The sequence below is a fragment of the Eptatretus burgeri genome, chromosome 15 (genome assembly GCF_056783735.1).
Source record: "Eptatretus burgeri isolate ZD-2024b chromosome 15, Ebu_testis_v1, whole genome shotgun sequence".
Lineage (NCBI taxonomy): Eukaryota > Metazoa > Chordata > Myxini > Myxiniformes > Myxinidae > Eptatretus > Eptatretus burgeri.
In genome coordinates this window covers 49,330,194-49,352,863 of record NC_140975.1, presented here as the reverse complement: position 1 = coordinate 49,352,863, position 22,670 = coordinate 49,330,194, and the positions used below count along the sequence as shown (strand labels likewise).

The window sequence follows — 22,670 nt, the reverse complement described above, 5'->3', positions numbered from 1 at the left end:
CTGGTGAACATTGCAAATTGAAACTTTGATAATGGGCATAAAAGTGTTGTGTTCAGAAAAAGCATTAGTTCTATTGGAGTCATCCAGAGTCGAGCAGGCTGCAAACTGGAAGGCAAAAGGATTGGCTTTTGATTTAGGAGAGCTGGAGATGTGGCCATCAGATTGGTGAGAGGATAAAAGAAGGACTCACAGAAGTCGATGGAGATGTGCTTGGCCAAAGACAAGAGGGCATGACCGCTGCTGGGGAGAGAGGAGAACTTGTCAGAGGTCTGTTAGATAAAGGCGACTTTGGCTGTGGGTATGATATGTTGGTAGTTGGTATGTGCAGACACACAAGCGCTGTGATGATGAGCTGAAGGTGAAACTTTCCAGGCTTTACTGAGATAGTTTTTTTTTTTTTAAAGAGACCAAGAAAGCACATGATGGGAGAATGAGGCTTTTTAGCATTTGGATGAGTGGGGTATGCAAAGAGACATACCTAGAAGAATGATTTAAGTGATTTGGTCTCCTACAGTGGAAGGATTAGTAGAAAAACAGCAGTCTTACCAGGGGTCATCTCCAAAAAAAATGAAGGTCGTCTCAGTTGGCAGTCATAATGCCAAATAATGTAGCAGGTAGACTGAGAATATTAACATTGCTGGAAGGGATGGCAGGTCATAGTGAGGCAGTGGTCAGAGGATCCAAAAGTTGCAGCAAGGTGCAGTGCGGAATTTGACTGTGTAAAATGCTTGAGATATGTTGAGAGAGACAGCCCTGATCTCTTTCCTGAGGTTAAGGGCTCCATCCAATGGTGGGAGAGCAGAAGCAATTTTACCAGGGTGGACTGACTGGGTCAGAAACAGATCTGATGGTCTGAGCTCAGGCCATTGAAGAAAACGAATGATTTAGTGTCAACTGAGATGGATTATATAACTTTGCTTATAATTGAAAGTAAGTGAATCAGCCTCTAGTTAAGAAGATTGATGATTTGGCCATAAAATGTAATGAGCAGCAGCATGGAGCAACATTTGGGGAGATCTTTACTTGGACGAAGCTGGTTTGTGAAAGAGCCGAGCTGCAGCTGTGTGGGTTCAGAAATGGGATGAGTAAGACCCTCTGAAGCCAGAACTGTACAAGGCCAATGCCAGGATGTAAAGCTGAATTGAATCTTGGCCCCACAAGCGGTGTTTTCATCATGTCATCATAAAGAAACACAGCTAGTTGGCATCTCACCTTGTGTGAATAGGAACAACATCACCTCCTTGTTTTAAGAGAGAAATCATAAGCCCTATCTCAGCATTTGCCTGATATAACCTGTTGAGTTTCCATTGTTTCCCCCACAATGTTGAGTTTCCTTCATCCACAAGACCACCTCCTTCCAAATTTCCAGTTTTTACTTTCTGCAAGTTTCCTTCTGTATCCATCTTGACCACCCCATGCATTCTCCCGTACCCCACATTCCTCCGCACACCCATTGTTTGTTGGTCTCCCTCTATTTTGTCCTTCACCTCTGCTGTTGGTGTTTCCTCCTCTCTCGTGTTCCTTTTGTTCTGTTGCATACTGCTCTGTTCAGTGTTATAAATCTTCCACCTGCCTTGACTGTATACAAAAAACCTAAATTAACCCAACCTATGGGTGCTGACTTGGAAGCTTACTGACATATTTGTGTGTGCAAAGACTTGAAGCCACTCTCAGTTGTCTTGTGATTAATTTAATTATTTATTTGGAATGAAATAATTTTATTATTTTTGTGGATATATATATATATATATATATATATATATATATATATATATATATATATATATATATATATATATATATATATATATATATTTTTTATTGAAATATTTTTTTAATTGCAGTGAAGGATTTATAATTTCTGCTTGACTGGTTAACCATATAATTAATGCTTGCTGTAAACGTTAACTTCAACGAGTTATAACTTTGGATGAAGAATGGCAATTTTAAATATATGTGAACAGCAGTTAAATAAATTGGATGATTATTTTTTTTTTACTGTGCAGGCTCTGTTCTCTCTTCTGTTCGGGTCACTGGTGAGGATTTAAACCCCTGTAAGTAAGTGAATAGTCACAATAATTGCAAGTGCTTATCGCTCCACTAATCCTCGTAATGGGATCACATTGAGAAGGACTTTTGGACTATGAGGGCTAATGCACGTCATTCTTTCGGGGAAAGGCAATTGGACCTCTGAGACCATGCCGAGGCAGTAACTCACGACAGAGTTCAGAATAGGGCAACAAGAATTGTTCCAGGGCTGTCGGGCCTTAATCATGAAGAAAGAATTGAGGGATGGTTGCATCGAAGAGAAGATCACATGGAGATATGATAGTGCTTTCTCAGGTGGTCACAAGGGTTGGAAAAGCAAATGGAAATGCTTTTCCCCATCTTAATCAGTTTATACTGTGGTTTACAGGCTGTATGGTGATTTGGCTGCCTCCTCCGAGACGGATGCATAATCTATACCTGAATATATAGTAGTGAAGTAGATATTACTATTATTAGCTCACCTGGACTTTAGTCTGGTGAGCTTATGAGATTGAGCAGTGTCCGTAGGTGAGAAAGTGAGTCAGTCAGTCCGTAAACACTTCAGTCATTATCGCTTGAACCAAACACATAATTTTGATGAAACTTGGCCACTAGCTTCGTATTGATGCCTAATTGAAGGTGTATTGACCGCATCAAAATCTGCACTGATTGAAGGGATCCACAGGGCGAGTGGGGAGAGGTAATTGCACTCTTCTCTGAAACTACATGCACAATTTTGATGAAACTCAACCAAAACCTTCATCACCCATGATGTACTAAAGTTTGTTCACGGCATTATAAAAAAATTAGGGTCTAATAGGGTCTCTGTGGGGGTTTTGTGACTTGTTCCTGATCCAGGTGAGCTTCAGGATGCACGGTCCTATTTTTTTAGTGTTCGAGGAGATATGTAGGGTAGATAGATAGGCAGATTGTATTTTCTGTGCGTCATCTTGCTTGTATATGGTAAGTGCAGACATAACTTATGCAAACAACAACAAAAAACAAAACAAGAGACGCAGTGGATTTCAAAGGGAACATTGAGTTCCAAGTAAAAAGATAAAATAAAGAAAAACGTTGAGCTATGTGCATGACTGAAACAGGGAAGTTTTGTGAGACATTGTGATGATGAGATTTGGTTATTGCTACAAAAGTAGATATGGCATTGAGAGAACACACGGCTTATCGATCGCACCTGAGAGCCGAAAGTGCACACACCAAGGAAATTTCTCACGACATTAAATTATATTACAAATTATTTTGGTGAGGCAGTTTAGGAACTGTATAAATTAAATTACGTGTTAATTTGAACACAAAGAACCGTAGCAAAGAAGAAAAAAAATCAATACCTCGTAATGGAATAATGGTTCTACAAATCTGCGCTGTCTGGGTTTTGTCCAAAGTGCCATGTTTCATGAAATGTAGGCAACGGAAGGTAAAGTATTAAAGGCAGAATGGGTGATCAGCTGATATTTGTGTCTGCCTCTGGCCGCTACAAAACTACAATAGATCGATTGCACCGAGCCACAACAAAATAGCTTTGAGAGTGATGAATAGACAAGCAGTGCTTATTTCACATAACTCTCTTTTTCACATCATCCTGTTTGCATTGAAATTGACTGACTAAGTCACAAACAGAAAGAAGTTCGATTTCTTTCACCGAAGCACAAAAGAAAGTACAACCTATTTGATGGAGAATACAGGTTCTAAAATAACACCATCTTGCAAAAATCCTGTCGATTCTGTGCTCGTGTTAAATTTGAATGAAGTCAAGTGAAAAGTTCAGCATACCTTCCAAAGTCGAATTGCAGTCGAAGAAAATATTTTTAAAAATAGCACAGTAGTAGAACAAATTAGGAATTCCAGATAAAAAAAATCTATCACATCCTTCATCCATGATGGCAAATACAGTTATCTATTCTCATTTAATCAATTAGCCCACACATGCCGTATTGAGTTTTTAATAAAATCAAAAGTCTTAATGAATACATGGATTGAATAAGCAGCTAAATGATGACTGCTTCGTTGGAGGTGGCTTTAAACAAAATATAATACAGTCATAGGAGGAGCGTTCAAAATATTCAGATAGAAATGTTCACAATAGTCTGAGACGAGCTCAGTTTATTTATCTTACAATGAGTTATCTCTTAACTCCAATGTACTTGTTTCATTTGTCCTTCAGTCTGTCTCTGCAGGTAAAATATAAGTTTTGAGACAAGTGCTTCAGTCACATTTTGATTGCTTCAATTAGTTCCTTGTCATCTGCAAATCAGCAGCCACGCAGGTGGAACTTCAAATGTCAAAACAATTAATAGTCACTGCAGACTTGGTACAGGCTGCACATTGGAGGTGATCCATCTGCTCAAAATCAGTCATGAATATATATAAATATATATATATATATATATATATATATATATATATATATATATATATATATATATATATATATATATATGCCCCAACTGATGTTTGTTCTCGATCTACCGGCTGAAACTCTTCATTTACCGACTGAAATAGTTTTCCATCAGACTCAGCCAATGTATCATCGTGTTTGTGAGCGAGCTAAGCTTGAATAATTGGGTTCTTTCGAGCACAGGCATTTAGTCCTTTTACCAGACTGAAGCCACTCCTTTTTACCTTGAGCTTTGGAGTAATCTTAAACCTGCTCATCGATACCCGGTGGTCAATTTGGCCTTCTGCAGTTTTCACGACTTTCGTCATCATTGTGCCTTGAATGTTGCATCGTCTGACAACGATATAGTCAATCGCAAGGCAAACGCTCCGAATCTGAGATGCATCCAAATGGTTTTAGATTCATCTTCCTGCAGAAACCATGTGCTTGTGATTGTTAATTCATGCTGAGTACATTTAGACAGGAGCAAAAGTCGATTACTATTGCAGCTTCAGACCCCATGCTTTCTAATTACTTGTGGTGAGAAGCCATAGCTTAACCCACTCTCCTGCTAAAGTCACCCAAAAGTACAAGCTTAATGAGGAGTAACAAGGAACTTTAGAACAGGAGGAGGCTATTCGGCCCATCATGTCGATGCTACACCGACACTAAATACTATCACCCATCTGCATGCAAGGTACAGGTCCTGCCAACATCAATTTAAACTACCTCTCTATCTCCAATATATCTATCTCGTGTCAATTTAAACCTATCTGGTCCATCTGTTGCCATGACCTTTCCAGGGAGAGCATTCCATGTTTTAACGACTCTGACTGAAAGAGCCTCTGCCTTATTACTGTCCTCAATCTGCTCTTCTTTACTCTCCAGCTATGTCCTCTGGTTCTATCACTGTCTATTCGGCTACAAAAGTCTTCTGCACTTATTTTGTTTCAACTCTTCGTAATCTTAAAGATCTCAATCAAATCCCCTCATAATCACTGCCTTTCTCATGTATAAAGTCCTGTCCCCATCAGCCACTCCTCATATCTTTGTCAAGTTAGCCCTTGAATAAATCTAGTGGCCCGATGCTGAACCTTTACTATGGCAGATTGGCAGCTATGTCCTTCTTCAGACGTTGTGACCAAAATTGTACTGGATAAGGTCATAATAAACTCCTCCACAGTGTTAACATTAACTTTTTTGATTGATCATAATTTATCCTCATATAATACAGTGGAAAATCGAAATAACGCTCACCTGTGGGGTCCAAAGCGACTCGGCGTTATAAATGATACAGCGCTATACTGATGCAGTGAAAAATATTTTATATTACATACAAACCAGAACCAAAACACGTGGACATGTACGTCCGCCATCTTGGATTGTTGGGGTTGATGATGAAGCGGTAAAGTTATTTTCTTTTCTTTTTTTTTAAACAAGAAATAAACACAGGAATTGAATGCATATTGAATATATTTTATTTTTTTTATGTACAATCGAACATTACTTACAAAATAAAAAATACAAAATGTACATTATCACATAAATCGGTAAAATATTTTACGCTTCCTAAATCACAAAACGGATACGGAATTTATATCTTGAAGAATTCGGAATTTATTTCTTGAAGAAATCGGTGATCTTGGTTGGTTTCATGGATGCTCTTGAGCAGTGGCGCCATTGGATGGGGGCATTCAATCAGAGAAGGAAATAAGATAGTAATTTTAAAATTTCAGTGGTGATAAATCAATTTTTGGAGGCTCATCGCACTGCAGAGGCAGTTGTTAGCCCTTTATTCCTTTAACATGGTGTACCCTTTCTGTCTAGAGAAAATGGTGCTTCTCTCCATCCCCCCACACACATGCGCATGATGTAAGTGGTGCAACCATCAAGAGCAACAAGCAGACGTGGCTGTTCGTTCCTGCGTTTCCTCGAGTCATAACTCGTCTTTTCTTCAGCTTTTTGTGCATCTAGATTAGTTATTTTACCTACTCAGGTCAGTGAATAGCTCTAGAACGGGTGCAACTACGTTTTTTATAGGTTTTTTGGTGATATTTAATGAAATATTTACGTGGGATGTAGTAAGAGTGAAGCCTGGATGATCAGAGGACTGCTATGGCATTTAATCTCGGAATAGGAGACATTTATTCCTTAACATGTTAATATTTGAATACAGACACCACTAATTTGCAAGTCTATGATATAAATTGCACAAAATTATCAGTGGAGAATCAGTGTGAAATAATTTGATACGAAGGAACAAAGAAATGAAATATGGTTTATCCATCTGCAACTGACCGATTGTTAACCATTTTCTTCCCATTTTCTCATGCGTCTTACGGTTTTTGAGATAGAAAATGAAATGTTACGAGTATTTCGTGTGCTTATTATTATCGAGTTTCAGAATTATTGCAGTATAGTTTATTCTCCACAACCACGCCATCTCCACAACACAGCGCCCTCCTCAGCAAACAGCGGCAAAATGCCGTTGTTACAAACTCGCGGCGCAACAGGGGGAGCCACATTCCAGCGTCTGTGTGCAATCAGCCGTCCAAACGGCTGATTTGCAAAAACGGATCAAGACGGGCTTTGCCCTGGAAAAGGCCAGCCAATCAGAGGTGAAAGGGGCGGAGCCAGCCTGGGGTGAAGGTTCAGAGGTGAAAGGGGGAAGCGCCGATTTCGGGTGGCGAAACCTCCAACGGCTTCTCCCCTCGGGCTATAAAAAGCCGCGTTGGCAATGCGCATGGAATTGGTGGTGGAGCTGTTATCTATAACAATATTATTGTTTTAATTTTAATGGTTTAATGGTTTTATCTCCAATTAAAAAAATTTTTGTTCTCTTATTATCTACAAATACAAGAATGAATATTTGTTCAAGAGAAAATAAGCTTGTCTCAGAAGTGTGTAAGTTAGTAATCACTTTGTACATATATTATTATTATTATTTTCAGATGTCTCAGATGAAGAAAGTACAACCGAGTGGAGCACAGAACAGGAAAAAAAAAAGGGGCAAAGTCGAAGATGAGTCCCATCAAAGAGGGGCATTAGATGCATGGATAAAAAGAAGTAAAGAAGAAGTAGGAGAACCTGGAGAAGTAAAAGATGATGTGGGTGCAGAGAAGGATTTTTCTGATACGGATTCAGCTCTGTCCTCAGTCTCGTTGTCAGGATGATGATCCATGTGAAGAAAATAAAGATTTTAGTATATTTTTGCAAAGAAGCGATTTTGGCTGTTTGAAGAAACCAATTCCAGATCATTTGAAGATGACAATATTACAACATGGCCCTGAAAGATATCAGAATAAAAGTGGTCCATTTGCTGAGAAGGATGGGAGATCATTTTCCAAACAGTGGTTTGATAAAGTTTCCACAAACAGAGAAATTGTGGAGAGAAAATGGTTGTTATACTCTCCATATCGGAAAGCATGCTACTGTTTTGTTTGCTTTTTGTTTTCAAAAGAGCATTTGTTTTCTGTGTCAAACTTTGGAAAGGACGATGGTTTCTCCACTTGGAGAAAATTAAATCCAAGAATACCTGACCATGACAAAAGCCCTTCTCATAGAGCTCACATGAGGGAATACCTGAACCTCGTAGTTCGACTCCATCATTCAACTACGATAGATGCTGAACTTCAACAGCAAATGTCTGCTGAAAGGAAAAGATGGAAAGCTATAACTGAACGGATTGTCGAGGTTATATCCTTTCTGGCAAAACAGAATCTGGCCTATCGTGGACATCGAGGAGAAGGAATATCTGGGTTATCAGAGCCAGGGAAGACAGTCAGTGAAAATACAGGAAACTTTCTAGCAACAATCAGACTTTTGGCCAAATATGATGACATCTTAGCAAAACACTTGCAGAGAGGGAAAGAGAAACTAAAAAGTGTCACCTACTTGTCCAACAGAATTCAAAACTAAATAATCAATCTTCTTGGTGAAACTGTCAAGAAAAATATAATTTCCGAAATTAAGGATGCAAAATATTTTAGCATAATGCTGGATTCAACTCCAGATATTGCCCATGAAGATCAGGTTTCTGAAATTCTGCGTTATGTTCAGATTGATGAAAACAGAAAAGTAGAAATAAAGGAGACATTTCTGGGATTTTTTTCAAGTCAACAAGAAAGATGCAGTCAGCCTGGTAAATAAAATTCAGGAAAAATTGGAAGAAGACAAAATTTCCATGAATGACTGTCGTGGTCAAGCATATGATAACACAGCAGTTATGGCTGGAGTGAGAGGAGGTGTTCAACAAAAATTCTTGAAGTTAACCCAAAAGCTGTGTTTGTGAACTGCGAGAACCACAGCCTCAATTTGGCCTGTGTGCATGCAAGTGAGGTGCAACCTGTTGTTGTTACATTTTTGGCATTCTGGAAAAACTCCACTTTTTTTTCTTCATCTACTTCTCGTTGGGAAGTGTTAAAATCTTTTGTCATTCGGACTGTGAAAAGACAGTGTGACACAAGATGGAGTTCCAGCCATGATGCTGTGCAAGTATTCCACGAAGAGTGTGATAACGTTATTGCAAGCCTTCAACACCTGCTGGAAGGAGAATTTTCAAGGGAAACTAAATCTGATGCAGGATCGCTACTGAACTCTATGCAACAGTTCCCGTTTGTAGCTTTATTAAATTTTTGGTACTCAGTTTTATCATCAGTGGAGAAAGTCTCAAAACGTTTGCAGGATCCGAAAATGGGGTTCCATGAAGCTTCTTGTGATCTGAGAGGACTTATTCATGTCTTGAATTTGAAGAATGACGAAATTATCCACAATGCAATAGATTTAGCCAATGAATATTGTGAAAATTGAGGAATACTAATTGCACGAACAAGGAGAAGAAGAATAATGCCTGGAGAGTCAGCAAGAGATAGTGTACTGACGGCACAAGAAGAAATGAATAGAGTAATGGTAGAGATTGTGAACAGATTAAAAACTGGAATTGAAGACCGCAGTGTCCGTCTTCAAAGACTCGGTGACCGATTTTCTTTTCTTCTGAACTTGAATTCAGTAGTGATTGAAGATGAACAAGAAAGAGAGAAATAATAAAAGGAATGTTCAGACTTTGCAAATTATTATGACAATGATGTAGTTGCAATTCAGTTCTATGATGAAATTATTGATTTTGTGATGCTCCTTCGAGCTGGAGGGAATAGAGTTCCCCCTGATCCTAAAGATGCTCTGGAGTCTTTACCGCACTATGGGAGGGATGTCTTTCCGACGCTGTGTGTTTCATACAGATTACTGCTTACAATCGCATTTTCAGTCGCAAGCTGTGAAAGGTCATTTTCAAAACTGAAATAAATAAAAACATATCTGAGGTCTTCTATGTCACAGGAACGACTGACCAACCTGGCTTTAATAAGCATTGAAAAATAATTTCTCACAGCTGATGTAAAAAGTGAAGTAGTTCAGGTGTTTTGTGACAGAAGGTATCATTTGGGGAAAAGAACTTAATAAATTTGATTGATTTATATTAAAATTGAATAAAGCGTTTATTTCATATTTCATCTGTGTTTATATATTCAAAATGTTTTCCTTTCTCATAATATTTCAGTATATTAGGCCTTATACTTGAGTCTTTGGGGCATACAATCAAGATTTGCCCCAGGCATCACCAGACCTCTGCACGCCACTGCTCTTGAGTCTTCGGGTGTCATCCAGAAGGATTTTAACCTGGTGTATCTTCAAATGAAGATTGGGGCGTTCCTGCTCATCCAAGGACTCCAACCAATGAAGATCATAAAGGAAAGACTGTTCAGCTTTGGAGTGGAGAGGCTGGGGGAGAGGTTCAACTGGTGTCTCTTCTTCTTCCGACTCCTCTAGGGGTTCCTCTTCCTCTCCAGTTGGCAGCTGTTCTTCTCTGAGCAGTTCTTCAGCCAGGTCTCTTTCTTCTTGATCAACCCAGGCCTGGAGAGCATCAAGAGCTGATGTGCCAGGGGCGAGGTTGAGGGCCGTGATGGCAGACCTGCCCACCTCCTCCTTGGGTCTTGTAGTACAGACCAGTTTAATCTGCATTGAAAACCTGGTCTTCTGTGAAGTTGTTGTCTTCGATTAGTTTTTTTGAAGACAGAGAGGTAGTTCTTGGCAGATTCAAGGTCTGCAGACTTGGCCTCTCCATGTTGTTGGTTCATGTGGACCCAATGTCGATCCTGCCAGCATTGCAGCCACCCCCTGGTTAAGCTGTAGTCAGCATCTTCACCTCTCTCTTCCTTGTGAAGATCCTTGTTGATCTTCTTGGCCTGATGAAGGAGGATGGTGCCTGAGATGGGTATGTCAAGCTCGCTCGACTTGCAGAACCAATTGAATAGTTCCTGGTCCAACTCCTGATCCCTCCCAAGCTTGACCCTCTTCCTCTTCATCCCTTCATTGGAGTTGACAGTGACGATGAAGCTCTTGATGTTCTCTTCATCCTTCAACCATCCTCTTGGAGTTGAACCGGCGATGTCTGTATCCTTGCTGATGGTCGCTTGAGTTTCACCATTCCGTATCCGTTTAATCATGTGTAGCTTCTCCACTATGGAATAACACTTCCGCTTCGGCATGGCAGTGCTGAACTGAACAGAGCAAACAAAACTAACAAATTTGAAGATTTCTCGGCTGGGAGGTGATGAAGATGTCGAAGAACTGGTACAGGAGATGTAACGGGAGCTTAGATTTAAGTTGTTGACAACTCTTCCGAAAGGATGTGGGCGGTAGAGCACGCGAACATTAGTTAATCTTGTGAAGTACAGTACTGTACTTATGTTGTGTACTGTGTTGTATGGTGTTAGAAGGGTACATGAACGTGAGTTACAGGAGATACGGATGCTATGATGATTTGAATTGAATTGATTTTGTTCATCTCAGCTTCGCCATTTATACGGGAAAGGTGCGAGAAGATGACAGCTCGTGAGTATTTTCACACCACATGTCAACTCAACACAGGGCGATGACAGCTTGAATTTTTTTGGACACTTAGCGCTATTTTGGACTAACTTTGTCTCGATTTTCTCACTTTTTTGCCTTTAAACATGAAATAGTGGTATTTTTGGGGGTCCAAGGTGTATGAGCGTTATATCAATACAAGCGCGATAACGCTTAGCGTTATATCGATTTTCCACAACATAACTGCTACTAGCTTGTGCTGTCTTGCTACCCCCACTCCCTCTCCCCCAACCAAGAACAAAGCTATCTTGCTATCACCACCCCAGATCCATTTCCCATGTGACACGCTCCAAGACTGCCCCTTGCATCATGTAATCCCTATTTTTATCTCATCAAGGCCAAAGTTGAGATGAGCTGTTAAAGCCATAACATTGTCCTTCACTCAGTCAGTTCAGTCAGTCCTTTCTTCAATGGGTCCATTATCATTTTTTCGTTCTTTCCCCAGCTCCTCCGAGACAGCTAAACGGATTGTTATGAAACTCTGCATGGTTCATGGTCGATGCGGAAAAAAAAGTAATGGAGCCATTTTATTTAATTTCCAACCTGGTGGTGAGATAATTAGCTAATTAAATCAAAACGTAATCTTTATGTTTATATGTCAATCAGATATCATGAGATTCCATGACATCAGAGATGTTTCATTGGTTGTTTAATTTAAAACTCTTAAATTACTTTGACCTAAATCGTAATCTAATTTAACCTCTTGGTTGAAGTTTAACCTCTCAATGTCATTAACACCCTCTTGCTTTGAATAACAGGGAAAGAAAGGGGGAGGGGAGGATAGAGAGTTTGCGTGTGGGTAGAGGTGGCAAAGAGGGGACAGTCTTTTCAGTCCTTTTTATGTTCCTTTTAGTCCTTTAAAGACCCTTTCAACACTTTACACTACATCCTTTAGACCCCTGAAAACACTTTAGACTATCTTGACCATAAAGACGCTTTAGACCCCTTCAACACATTAGTCCCTTGAGACCCATTGGAATGCTGAAGACCCCTTCACCCTTTAAACCCCTCAGACGTTTTAAGAGGCTTTAGACAATTGCATCTTTTAGATCCCTTTAGACCTTTTTAGACCCTATAGAGTTTCGACCAATTAGACCCTTATGACTTTTTGAACATACCCTTTAGACCTTTAGATCCCTTTGACTCCATATACCTTTAGACCACTTAGGACCCTTTAAAACTCTTACACCTGTAGACCATTTTGACCTTTAGACATTTTAAGACCCTTTCAACACTTTAGACCCTTACACCCTTTCGACATCGTCGACCCTTTACACCACTTTAGACCTCTTTAAACCATAAATACTATTGGGACAAAGCCTTGAGACCCCATAATAGACTTTTAGACCCTCAAGACCTTTTCAACCCTTTAAAACCTTACACCTTTAAAGAGCCTTTTTAGACCTTTTGACTTGTGATTCCCAAAGTGGGGTCCATGGAGGAATTTTCAGGGGTCCTCAAAAAAAACAAGGTTTGAGGAGAAAAGTACTATCAAACAAATATAATAAACCTTATTTCTCCCAGCTATAACAGGGTGATCGCAGTCGACTTCTAGAGACCAAAATCATGCCAGTTAAATTTTCCTGAGTTTCAGCATTTCTGATTTGTCATGCCTCTCATTGGATGGAGTCAAGACAGGCTCTTGAGTGATCTCGAGCTGTCTGGTGAGCTGTTGATGTCTGGCTGTTGATGACATCATTATACCACCCTCCCAAGTGAATAAAGTGAGATATATTTTTTAAAATGCTGAGAAATTACCTTTATAATGTGTTTACATTTAATATTGTTGTAAATACTGAAATATAGATTAAAGTGTTTTTCGTTGGATAGGAAAAATATTTATGACATGAAAATAGTGTCAAAGGTTACGTTTATATATGATGCAATTTAGATGTAACAGTCTGTCTGGACAGAAAAATAATTTCATTTTCACAGAAGGTACCGAAACTTGTGTGCAAATATCACTAACTCTCATCCTGATGGCACACCTGGCAGTAGAGAGTGGTCTGTGTTGATATGTTTCAGAAAAGGTTGTGTACATACATGTGTATGGTATGTACAGAGGCTCATGGGCCTGTGCTGGGATGTTGAGAGTTACATTTATTCGAAATAATTTACCTAAAATGCATAAAAAATTGCATCTGTAGTAAATTTACATTTATAAGTGTGATCTGTATGCAGTCTCCTGGCATGAGTCGAGATGTACTCGAATATGTTTCCCTTCCCACAGATGTCAAACAACTAGAAAATGAAGTACTCTGAGCAGTGTGAGGAGTAATTGAAGAACAGTTTCCTGATGCTCATGAGAAATGGCATGGAATTTCCGCATTGTGTCATTTGTTGCCGTATGCTTTCAAATGAATCATTGAAGCCGCCAAAATTGGCACTGCATCTGATGAAGAGCCATCCTCAATTGAAAGAAAAAGACAAGGCCTGCTTTGAACTGAGCGCAAATGGATTAAAGCAACAGAGGCTGTATGCAACTGGAGCCTTCCAACAAAAGAAAAGAAAAACTTTGCGGTCGCATCATCCAAGATTGCTTACTTGGTAGCCCAAAGGAAATAGCCACACACAATCGCTCAGGATCTGATTTCCCATGTACCAAATACATTGCACACTCGGTCCTCAGTGAGGATGCTGCACGAAAAGTGAGTGAGATATCTCTATCGAACAACCCGATCCAGTGTAGAATTGTTGATATCTCCAGCGATTTCATTAGTCAAATTGTGCAAAACATGAAAGGATCTCCTCTTTTCTTGATACAACTTGTCGAAACAACAGATGTTTCATTGGACGTCCAGTTGTTGGTTTAAGGAGGAATTCCTCTTTTGTCACAATTTTGAAATGACAACCAGAACCTCTAATGTGATTGTTGTATTCACCTATTTTGAGAGTCGTGGGTTGAGTTGGAATAATGTTGTTGGTGTCACAATCGATGATGGAGCTTCAGCCATATGCTTGGCTCAAGATCTGTGGTTCCAAACATGTGTCAAAGTAAAAGCCACAAACGCCACTGGTGTTCACTGTTTCATCCATCGTGAAGCGCTAACATCCAAATCACTGCTTCGAGACACGAACATGCTGTTCAAGAAAATCCTTAAAAATTGTCAACGACGTGAAAGGATCAGCACTGAAAACCTGACTTTTTCAACAGCTGTGTGCTGACATGGACCCCACTCATAAAACACTGCTCTGATATACATCAGCAAGGTGGCTGTCTGGGGGAAAGTTTCTCACATATTTCTTCATCCTTTGTAATGAGGTGAAGACTTTCCTCAAAATTCAGGACAAATTTGATTTGCTGGCAACATTTAATATCAAATACAGTATTTTGAAGTGCAACTGGAATATATCATGGATTCAATTGTTCAGGTATTGAATGACCTCAATGTGAAGATGCAAGGAAAAGATTCAAGCATGATTACTCACACATATTATATCTGAGCTTTCCTTGCGATCAAAGAACACTTGATCTGCCTTCATCAATAATTTTCACGATATTTTCTGGATTTGGACAGGGAGAATGCGGAATTGGTGAGAACACAATCTAATTGTGATGTTGATTTAGTTCCGGAAGCAGTTCAAGATGAGTTCTTGGAATTGATCAACGTTTCTTCAGCCAAAGACATGTTCTTGGAGAAGAAAATTGAAGATATGTATATATATATATTTATATACATATATATGTAGAAATATATAAATATATATATATATATATATATATATATATATATATATATATATATATATATATATATATATATATATACACATATATACAGTATATATATATATATATATATATATATATATATATATATATATATATATATATATATATATATATATATATATATATATATATTTATATATATATATATGTGATAGCCTGGTGTTGGCGCAGTGGTTAGGGCAGCGGCTTGGGATCCAAAAGGTCCTGAGTTCAAGCCCCGTTGGGCCACTGAATTAATACACCGGGGGGTTGACTCAGCCTGTCATCCTTCCGAGGTCAGCGAAATGAGTACCAGTGTACTGGGCCGGTGTATACCCCGGTTAAAATAGGTGTACCATATCCCTGTGTCGTAAGAGGTGACCAGGGTTGTGTCAGGAAGGGCATCCGGCGTAAAACATGTGCCAAATCACTATGCGGATCATACGGATGATCCGCTGTGGCGACCCCTAATGGGAGCAGCCGAAAGAAGAAGAAGAAGATATACAGTATATATGTGCTATTCGCATCTTTAGCATTAGCACCTGGCTCGAGGGTAGCAGTGTCATCATTCTTCAAGAAGAACAGATGGACCATGGAGAACAAACGGTGCTCTTACTCCGAAAGAAGACAAACAATCCTTTCTCTGAGGTTAGTGGTCCCAGACAATGGCAAAAACCTGCACTCCCAGATAACATTGCTCATCTTTTCACGAAAGAGATCTGCATGTATCATATCCTGACAGTCTCTCGTTATTTTTCTGCCTAGGGATATAGCACCTTCAACTTTAATTCCACAAAAGGTCTTTGGGAGTGATCGCCGATGTTGTTGGAAACCTAAAGTACATCGGTTTCTCATTAATGTGTTGCTGAGGCTAAAACAATAACAACAGCAACAGCAACAGCAACTCTGGTGAGGTCCCTGCTCCTGTCCCACTATTCTCCTCCTTACTCTTAGCAACACCCACCCATCACCCCCCCCCCTCGAGTACGATGAGGTGATAAATTAATTCTTTTAATTAATGTGGTGCTGATACAGCATGGGTATGGTGGACCAAAGGGCCTCATTCTGCTTTTTTCCTCGTTTTCCTTGGCATTTGTCCTTAATGGCTTGCACCAATATTTGCAAGAGGTTGTTTGCTGTTTTCTTTTTTAACTACAAGTCTAGGCTCATGAAAGAGCTGCAATGAAAACCACACTAAAACAAATATACAACTGCAAATAAGTTTGAGTGAAGTTGCATCACATCGCAGAGCACTGTGAGATGCCATATTTATGACATCACTTTTCTCTCTCCACTCATGATCCCAGTGAGGCAGTTAAGGAAGAATTTCCTCCTCCCCATGGATGCCAAATATTAGAGTTTGTCTCTGTTCTATCCCATACATAGAGTGTAGCACATACCATTTTTAAAGTTTTTTGTGTGCTTTGGATCGTGTCGGAATGAAAATACCAACCCCCAAGCTCTGAACCATGATGCCACAAGGGCAAGTTTAAAGGTTGATGTATTTATCCCTCTGTTATTATAATTTTGTAATGTGTACAGTCACTCAACAGCCATGATATTGCCATCTACGAGGGCTAGGTGGAAATGTTTCTGGGAAGTAGTGATCCTTTGTCTTTCCATTGCATGGGTTCCAATTTGGTTTCAAGATCCCAGAAGTGAAATCACATTTCATCACCAGTTACCAGATGAGTGATAAAGTTGTCTGGGTTTATGTTGAACAGTTTCAGAAGCTCTTAAGATAATGGAAGATGTTGTTGTTGATCATGAGTGCTGAGATTTTTGAGTATGTATTTTGCTGAGACTGAGGACATTCCAATGTGTCTATAGATTGTATTGAAAATTCTACCTTGAGAAATTACAATTTCTGTCAATATTTGGTGACCTTATCATATCAAAGCTCCATGATTTGAGGTCAGGTAGATCTGCCATTCAACAAAACCTGGGGTTATCCTCAAGGGACTCAGGTACATGATTAAAATCAGCTGTAAATTTGACTACTGTAGAATATGTGGGCATACCATTGCCATTTATAGCCACCATAGACTCATTTATCGGACTGCATTAGCATCCAAACCAACATCTAACCCTATGATGTAAGAGCAACTGATATTGTGTTTTGACCTCTGCATTGTGGGAGATAAGGTTCGGAGCTTTACATACCACAGAATCCAGAAGAGATACTGTCACCATTTCATGGCTTCACGACCACGTCGTAAAGCGTGACAACATTTGGAAACATAATGATGCCATTTCTTTCCGTCAACCTGCCTGAGAAGTTTACCCTACCTCTCTGTATAAGTTGGAAGGGAAGCTTGGATGTACGTAGAAGTTTGTAAAGTATAGACACAACATCCCAGAAGGCCTTGTTGGCTTCTTTGGATGCTGACAAGCAGCATATAAAAGGGCATCATGCATTCGTCGATTTACTTTGAACCAGCAAATTCATTGTATAATTATTTAAAATAAAATATGAATGCTCAATTTAACCAAGATTGTCTTGTGTGATGTTGTATAATTTGTTTGTGAAATAATTCTGAATTTTTACAAAGATAACAAGCATACATGTAAAGTTTGTAAAAGTGTAAAAAAATATGGCTTGAGGGTTCCAAAGAACACCCCGTTCCAAAAACGTGAACACCCTTCGTCTTTGGAAAAATAATTGTTAGGTTGTCACAGACACTCCTCATTTTGCGTTCCGAAACATTGAGTCGTGATTTGTGTTGAAGGATTGGATAGGGAGTGTGGGGAGGTGGGGGATGGTTGGTGTGGATGCAGGAAGAATAATGTGAAAATGAGGAGCTGAAGAGGAATACCATGGAAGGGAGGAGGGGCAATGGCAGAAAATGAAATTTTCGGTCAATCCACATGAGAGTTGCTTCCTATCACCGAACTGTGATAACATAAACATCCCACCCTCGGTCATTAAAATGTTTATATTGATTATAAAGAAAACAGTCATATGAAAGTGAACAAGAGAACAATTAAAGTAATAAAAGAGAGTGGGGGGGGGGGCTGAATAATCCACAGCAATGCATGATGAAGTTTTTGTTATTGTTTGTACCTTCACAGCCTCGATCAATGTGGGTAGACCTCCGTCGTGCTTCCTTGAGAAGATCAGGCAGGTGCCCATTAAGATCCAACGATGCCAGACATCCGGAGAAGCCCTCTCGTGAGATCACTAGTTTTGGCAACCGAGAAAACATGGAGAGTTCAAGGCCCCCGATGTAGAGCTCACCTGCAAGCATCACACCCACATATTGCACAACACATTATACTCATTGAATGCAAGCAGTTCCAGGAAGTAACAAATGGAACCTCATGTTTAACAACTCCCTGAACAACCAGTCAAACATTGAGAAACGTAGATCAAGGAACAAGGTGTATTATGCATTCGGTGTTAAATAGATTAGGTATATCAACGTTTGCAACAAGCTGCATTGAGTTTTATAATTAATTTTATTTTTCAATAAAAAAATAGATCTCAATAAGTATTGCAGAGCCTTGAGCAGCAGTATAACTCGGTTGGTAGGATGCTTGGCAGCACGGTATTCAGTTTATATATCATCAGTTAAAGCCTGGTGTTCACTTCGTGGTTAGGGTCGTGGGCTTGGGATCTTAGGGTCCTGAGTTCAAATATTGCTCAGTTGTTGAATTAATACCAGGTGGGGTTGACTCAGCCTGTCATCCTTCTGAGGTTGGTGAAATGAGTACTAGTGAACTGAAATTAGGGGCATTGTATCAGTGATGCCCCCATACTTGGTAGCTGTGGTGATGCACTGTTGATCATAGCCAGTTGAAAGCTAAAAATCATGCCACTGCAATAAGTGGAAGTATTTAAAATATATATATATATATATATATATATATATATATATATATATATATATATATATATATATATATATATATTTCATTTCTAGCAATGTGCTGTTTTACTGATTGCAAAACAGGGTTGCAGCATGTCTAAGCGAGCATCGTGTTAAGCAGGCTTTCCTCCCTGTGTGCACTTTCACCTGAATTCTGGTCAGTAAAGTAACAGATGCCTTTCAGCCTGCAGCTTCTTAAGAACATTAACAATCTCATCTCAAATATTTAGTGAGTTATCAGTGGACATTTCCAACTTCAGACCAATATGTCAAGTCTCATGATATCCTCACTAAATCATTGCTTTTTCTTTTTTTAAATCAGGGGTTGAGCAAAGAGCTAATCCATTTACAAACGAATTTCTTCCTATATGTTCATAAAACCTATTTCATCAGAATCATACATCACTCGATATTAGTCACTGAACAGGTGATTATTCAAGAGTCTATAAGGCAACCGCAAATCACACCACATTTTCATTATTGCAAGGATTTTCAACTACGATATAGCACTGAAAATCGTTTTCATGGTTAACATCGTGATATATCGTGTAAGACTTTTGAAGGATAAACATAATCTTTGATGGAGCCAAAAGTCCCGCATGTTTGGACACTAAGCTAGAGGGATAAGTCCTTTGGCGATTGAACGTGTGTAGCCACTGCAAGGTGCACGCTCAATGTGCCAGGGTCTGTTTGGTTCATCATGAGCAGGATTTGATGAAATGGTTAATTCACATGCAAAACAGGGGCAAACGTTTGTGCGAGTGTACAAATTAGCAGCAGCACCACAACAAATGGTGCCAAATGCCGTACTGATTGTACAGCCAGATTCATAATGCAAATCCGATCCGATAAATACTTAATGAAGCGCTGGCAATTCACTGCTTAACATTAACAGTGTTTTTGCTATGTCCACCAAATAGCGGACATTATTCAGTTTGCAGGGGAATAGTCATACTGTAAGACTTTCTTATCTCCCATGGCCAGGCGGTCCAGTGCCAACAGCGTTAGCTAAAATGGACAGTTTAAGTTGGACGGATGAGAAATTGATTTTAAAATACTTTGCCCGAAAGCAATGACAATTAAACGTTGAATTCTGCTTGACAGAATAAGCCCACTCGGGTGTCTTCTTGGTTGAATCTCTGGAACAACGAACCACCTTCGGGTTTACAGGTCAAGGCAACCGAGTGAGAAACTAAAAGCAAAACTTGTTCAAAGCAAATATTATGTTCATGGTTGTAGAGGTGGCCTAAACAGAGGAACAAAACAAAAATTATTGCTGGCTTGTTGGTGAAAGTAAGTAAATACTAATATTACTACAAACAATGATATATGTGTTTGAAGTGTTCAGCGCTCAACTCGCGGTGATTGGTGAAAAATTTAATTCACTGGTTATAAATGTCTGATGCATTCATGTTCTTAAAGAAAAAAAAATCTGGTAAAAAAAATAAGCTCAGTTGGTAAGATACAGTATTTGGAGAAACACCTCAACAAGCTACGTATCTTAGTATTATATCTACACTCATAAATGTGTGTGTGTCAGAGTGTGTGTGTGTCAGAGTGTGTGTGTGTGTCAGAGTGTGTGTGTGTGTGTCTCCTCCATAACTCCAAAACAATGAAACATAGCGGCCCCAAACTTTGAAGACATACTAAAGGAACTCCAAGGTAGTGCATAAGTGAAAATTGGTAGTTTAGGTTAATTAAAACACCTCTTTTGAAGATAATTAAGGGCCTTGTTTAGTTATATCCTTTATCAAGGTGCATCCTCAGTCACCTCAGTTCTCAGTTCGTTCTCTCTCTCTCTCTCTCTCTCTCTCTCTCTCTCTCTCTCTCTCTCTCTCTCTCTCTCTCTCTCTCTCTCTCTCTCTCTCTCTCTCTCTCTCTCTCTCTCTCTCTCTCTCTCTCTCTCTCTCTCTCTCTCTCTCTCTCTCTCTCTCTCTCTCTCTCTCTCTCTCTCTCTCTCTCTCTCTCTCTCTCTCTCTCTCTCTCTCTCTCTCTCTCTCTCTCTCTCTCTCTCTCTCTCTCTCTCTCTCTCTCTCTCTCTCTCTCTCTCTCTCTCTCTCTGGTCTTAATTCACCATTTTGTTCGCTCTGCTTAACAATGCCTCAACTTGGAACAGGCCGCAATGGTTTATTTGATAAAGTGCTCAAAATGTTTGATTTTTTCCCACTTTCCTCACTGATATCATGGAATGCCTCATCTTCATACCCACGAGTTGCTGTATACATCGTTTTTGTAAATGCTATCGTTTTCAAATTAGGAGCTTGGAGCGATTTCATGCATTATATGATGTGATTTTCAGTGATCTACTCTCATGGACGAATTAAAGTATATCATCGAAATGTAATTTGAGTTTGGAGGATCGGATCATGTGGACTAAATAACTCGAAATCTGGAGTGAAATCTGAAAATTTCAACAAATTTGCGATTTTTACAACTAAGTGTATTTATTTAAGCAAAGCATTAAACTTAACTTTTTCTGCCGATTGGATCATTATATTGAATGAAGAAAAGATTAAGGAATGTGCATAAAGTGGTGTTTTGTTGTTTTAGCCATTACCAAGAAGCTCGTTATCGCTGACCAAGCCAACCCCTTCCTGATAAACCATTTCATTAGATTGCTTGCTTGAGTGCTGAAGCCACTTGTTGAGCACCCAACAGTAGACAGTGGTACAGTTTGTGTCCCGATCGGGATGTACAGTCGGCAGTTGCTGCAGATCGAGGTACATACAAGGATGTGGTAAATATGGGTAGATTTGGATCTGTAAAGGGACGCTCCATGGGTGTGTGTGCATGACTGCATTCTTGGTTATGGGCACCGTGGTGGCAAAGTTTCCTCCCGTATCTTGTGATGATGATGGGTGGTGGAGGTTATAACTGTTAACCTCAGCAGTGTATGAGCGATCACATTTTCCTTTGTCCTCGTGACTGTTTCTAAAGCAATTGGTTATTTTATATGACTTGGTATGCTTTAGAAAGGTTCAGTGTTTTCTCTTTGTGAGTTGCAAAGCAAAATAAATTTGACAACACCTGATTTCTAAGCAGTTTACTGCATTAACGTGTTTTCCAAATTACTGAGCCAATTTTTTTTCCACCCAACACATGATGATTGGCAGCTGTTTATGAAGAATGGTTTTGAAAAATCTCCTTGAAATGTCAATAATGCAATGTTGTTTTCTTAATTTGTTTATTGAAATTCCCCCAAAACAAGTGTTAAAGATACTCAAAGTTTTTGAGTTGTATACATTACGTACTCTAGTCAATAATCACAATGACTCCAATCTGCCGATTACCGAAAAATTGACGATATTGGCCAAGCACTAATATATAGTGTATGTGTGTGTCTTGTTCATAAAACATAACATTTTCTCTGTTAACTCCCCTCCCCCACCTTTCTTTCTCTCTGTCCCATCCTCACCCCACCTCCTCCTAATACAGTGCAGAAACCTGCTCTCACCTATCTATTTCTATCTCTATCAACGTTGCTTGGTTATGTCCGGATTGTTTGTCTCCGCATGGTGTTTGCTTCCGGACGTGTCTGGGCAGTGTTTGTCTCATGACGTGTCCAGGAGTGGTGTTTATGTCCAGGAGGTGTTTGTCTCCAGACGCGTCCATGTTTGTCTCTGGAATTGTCTCTGCCTTTACTTGGAAACATGATCTACTCTCACGGACTAATTAAAGTATATAATTGAAATATGATTACAGATTTGAGGATCGGATCTCATAGACTAAATAAATGTCAAAATGT

The 22,670-nt window shown here is 39.4% G+C and overlaps 1 protein-coding gene across 19 annotated transcripts in view; it reads right to left on the bottom strand.

Annotated features, from left to right (window-relative positions):
• Positions 1-22,670, bottom strand: part of LOC147012133 (neurexin-1-like) — a 1,392,023-nt gene that overhangs the window by 672,592 nt on the left and 696,761 nt on the right. For all 19 annotated transcript variants that reach the window (XR_015052060.1, XR_015052059.1, XM_085858522.1 and 16 more), the window contains one exon: positions 18,121-18,294. Coding sequence is in view for 17 of the 19 variants with exons in the window: in XM_085858522.1 (XP_085714648.1) it covers positions 18,121-18,294 (174 nt within the window). In the remaining 2 variants the exon portion in view is untranslated. The remainder of the gene's footprint in view (positions 1-18,120; positions 18,295-22,670) is intronic.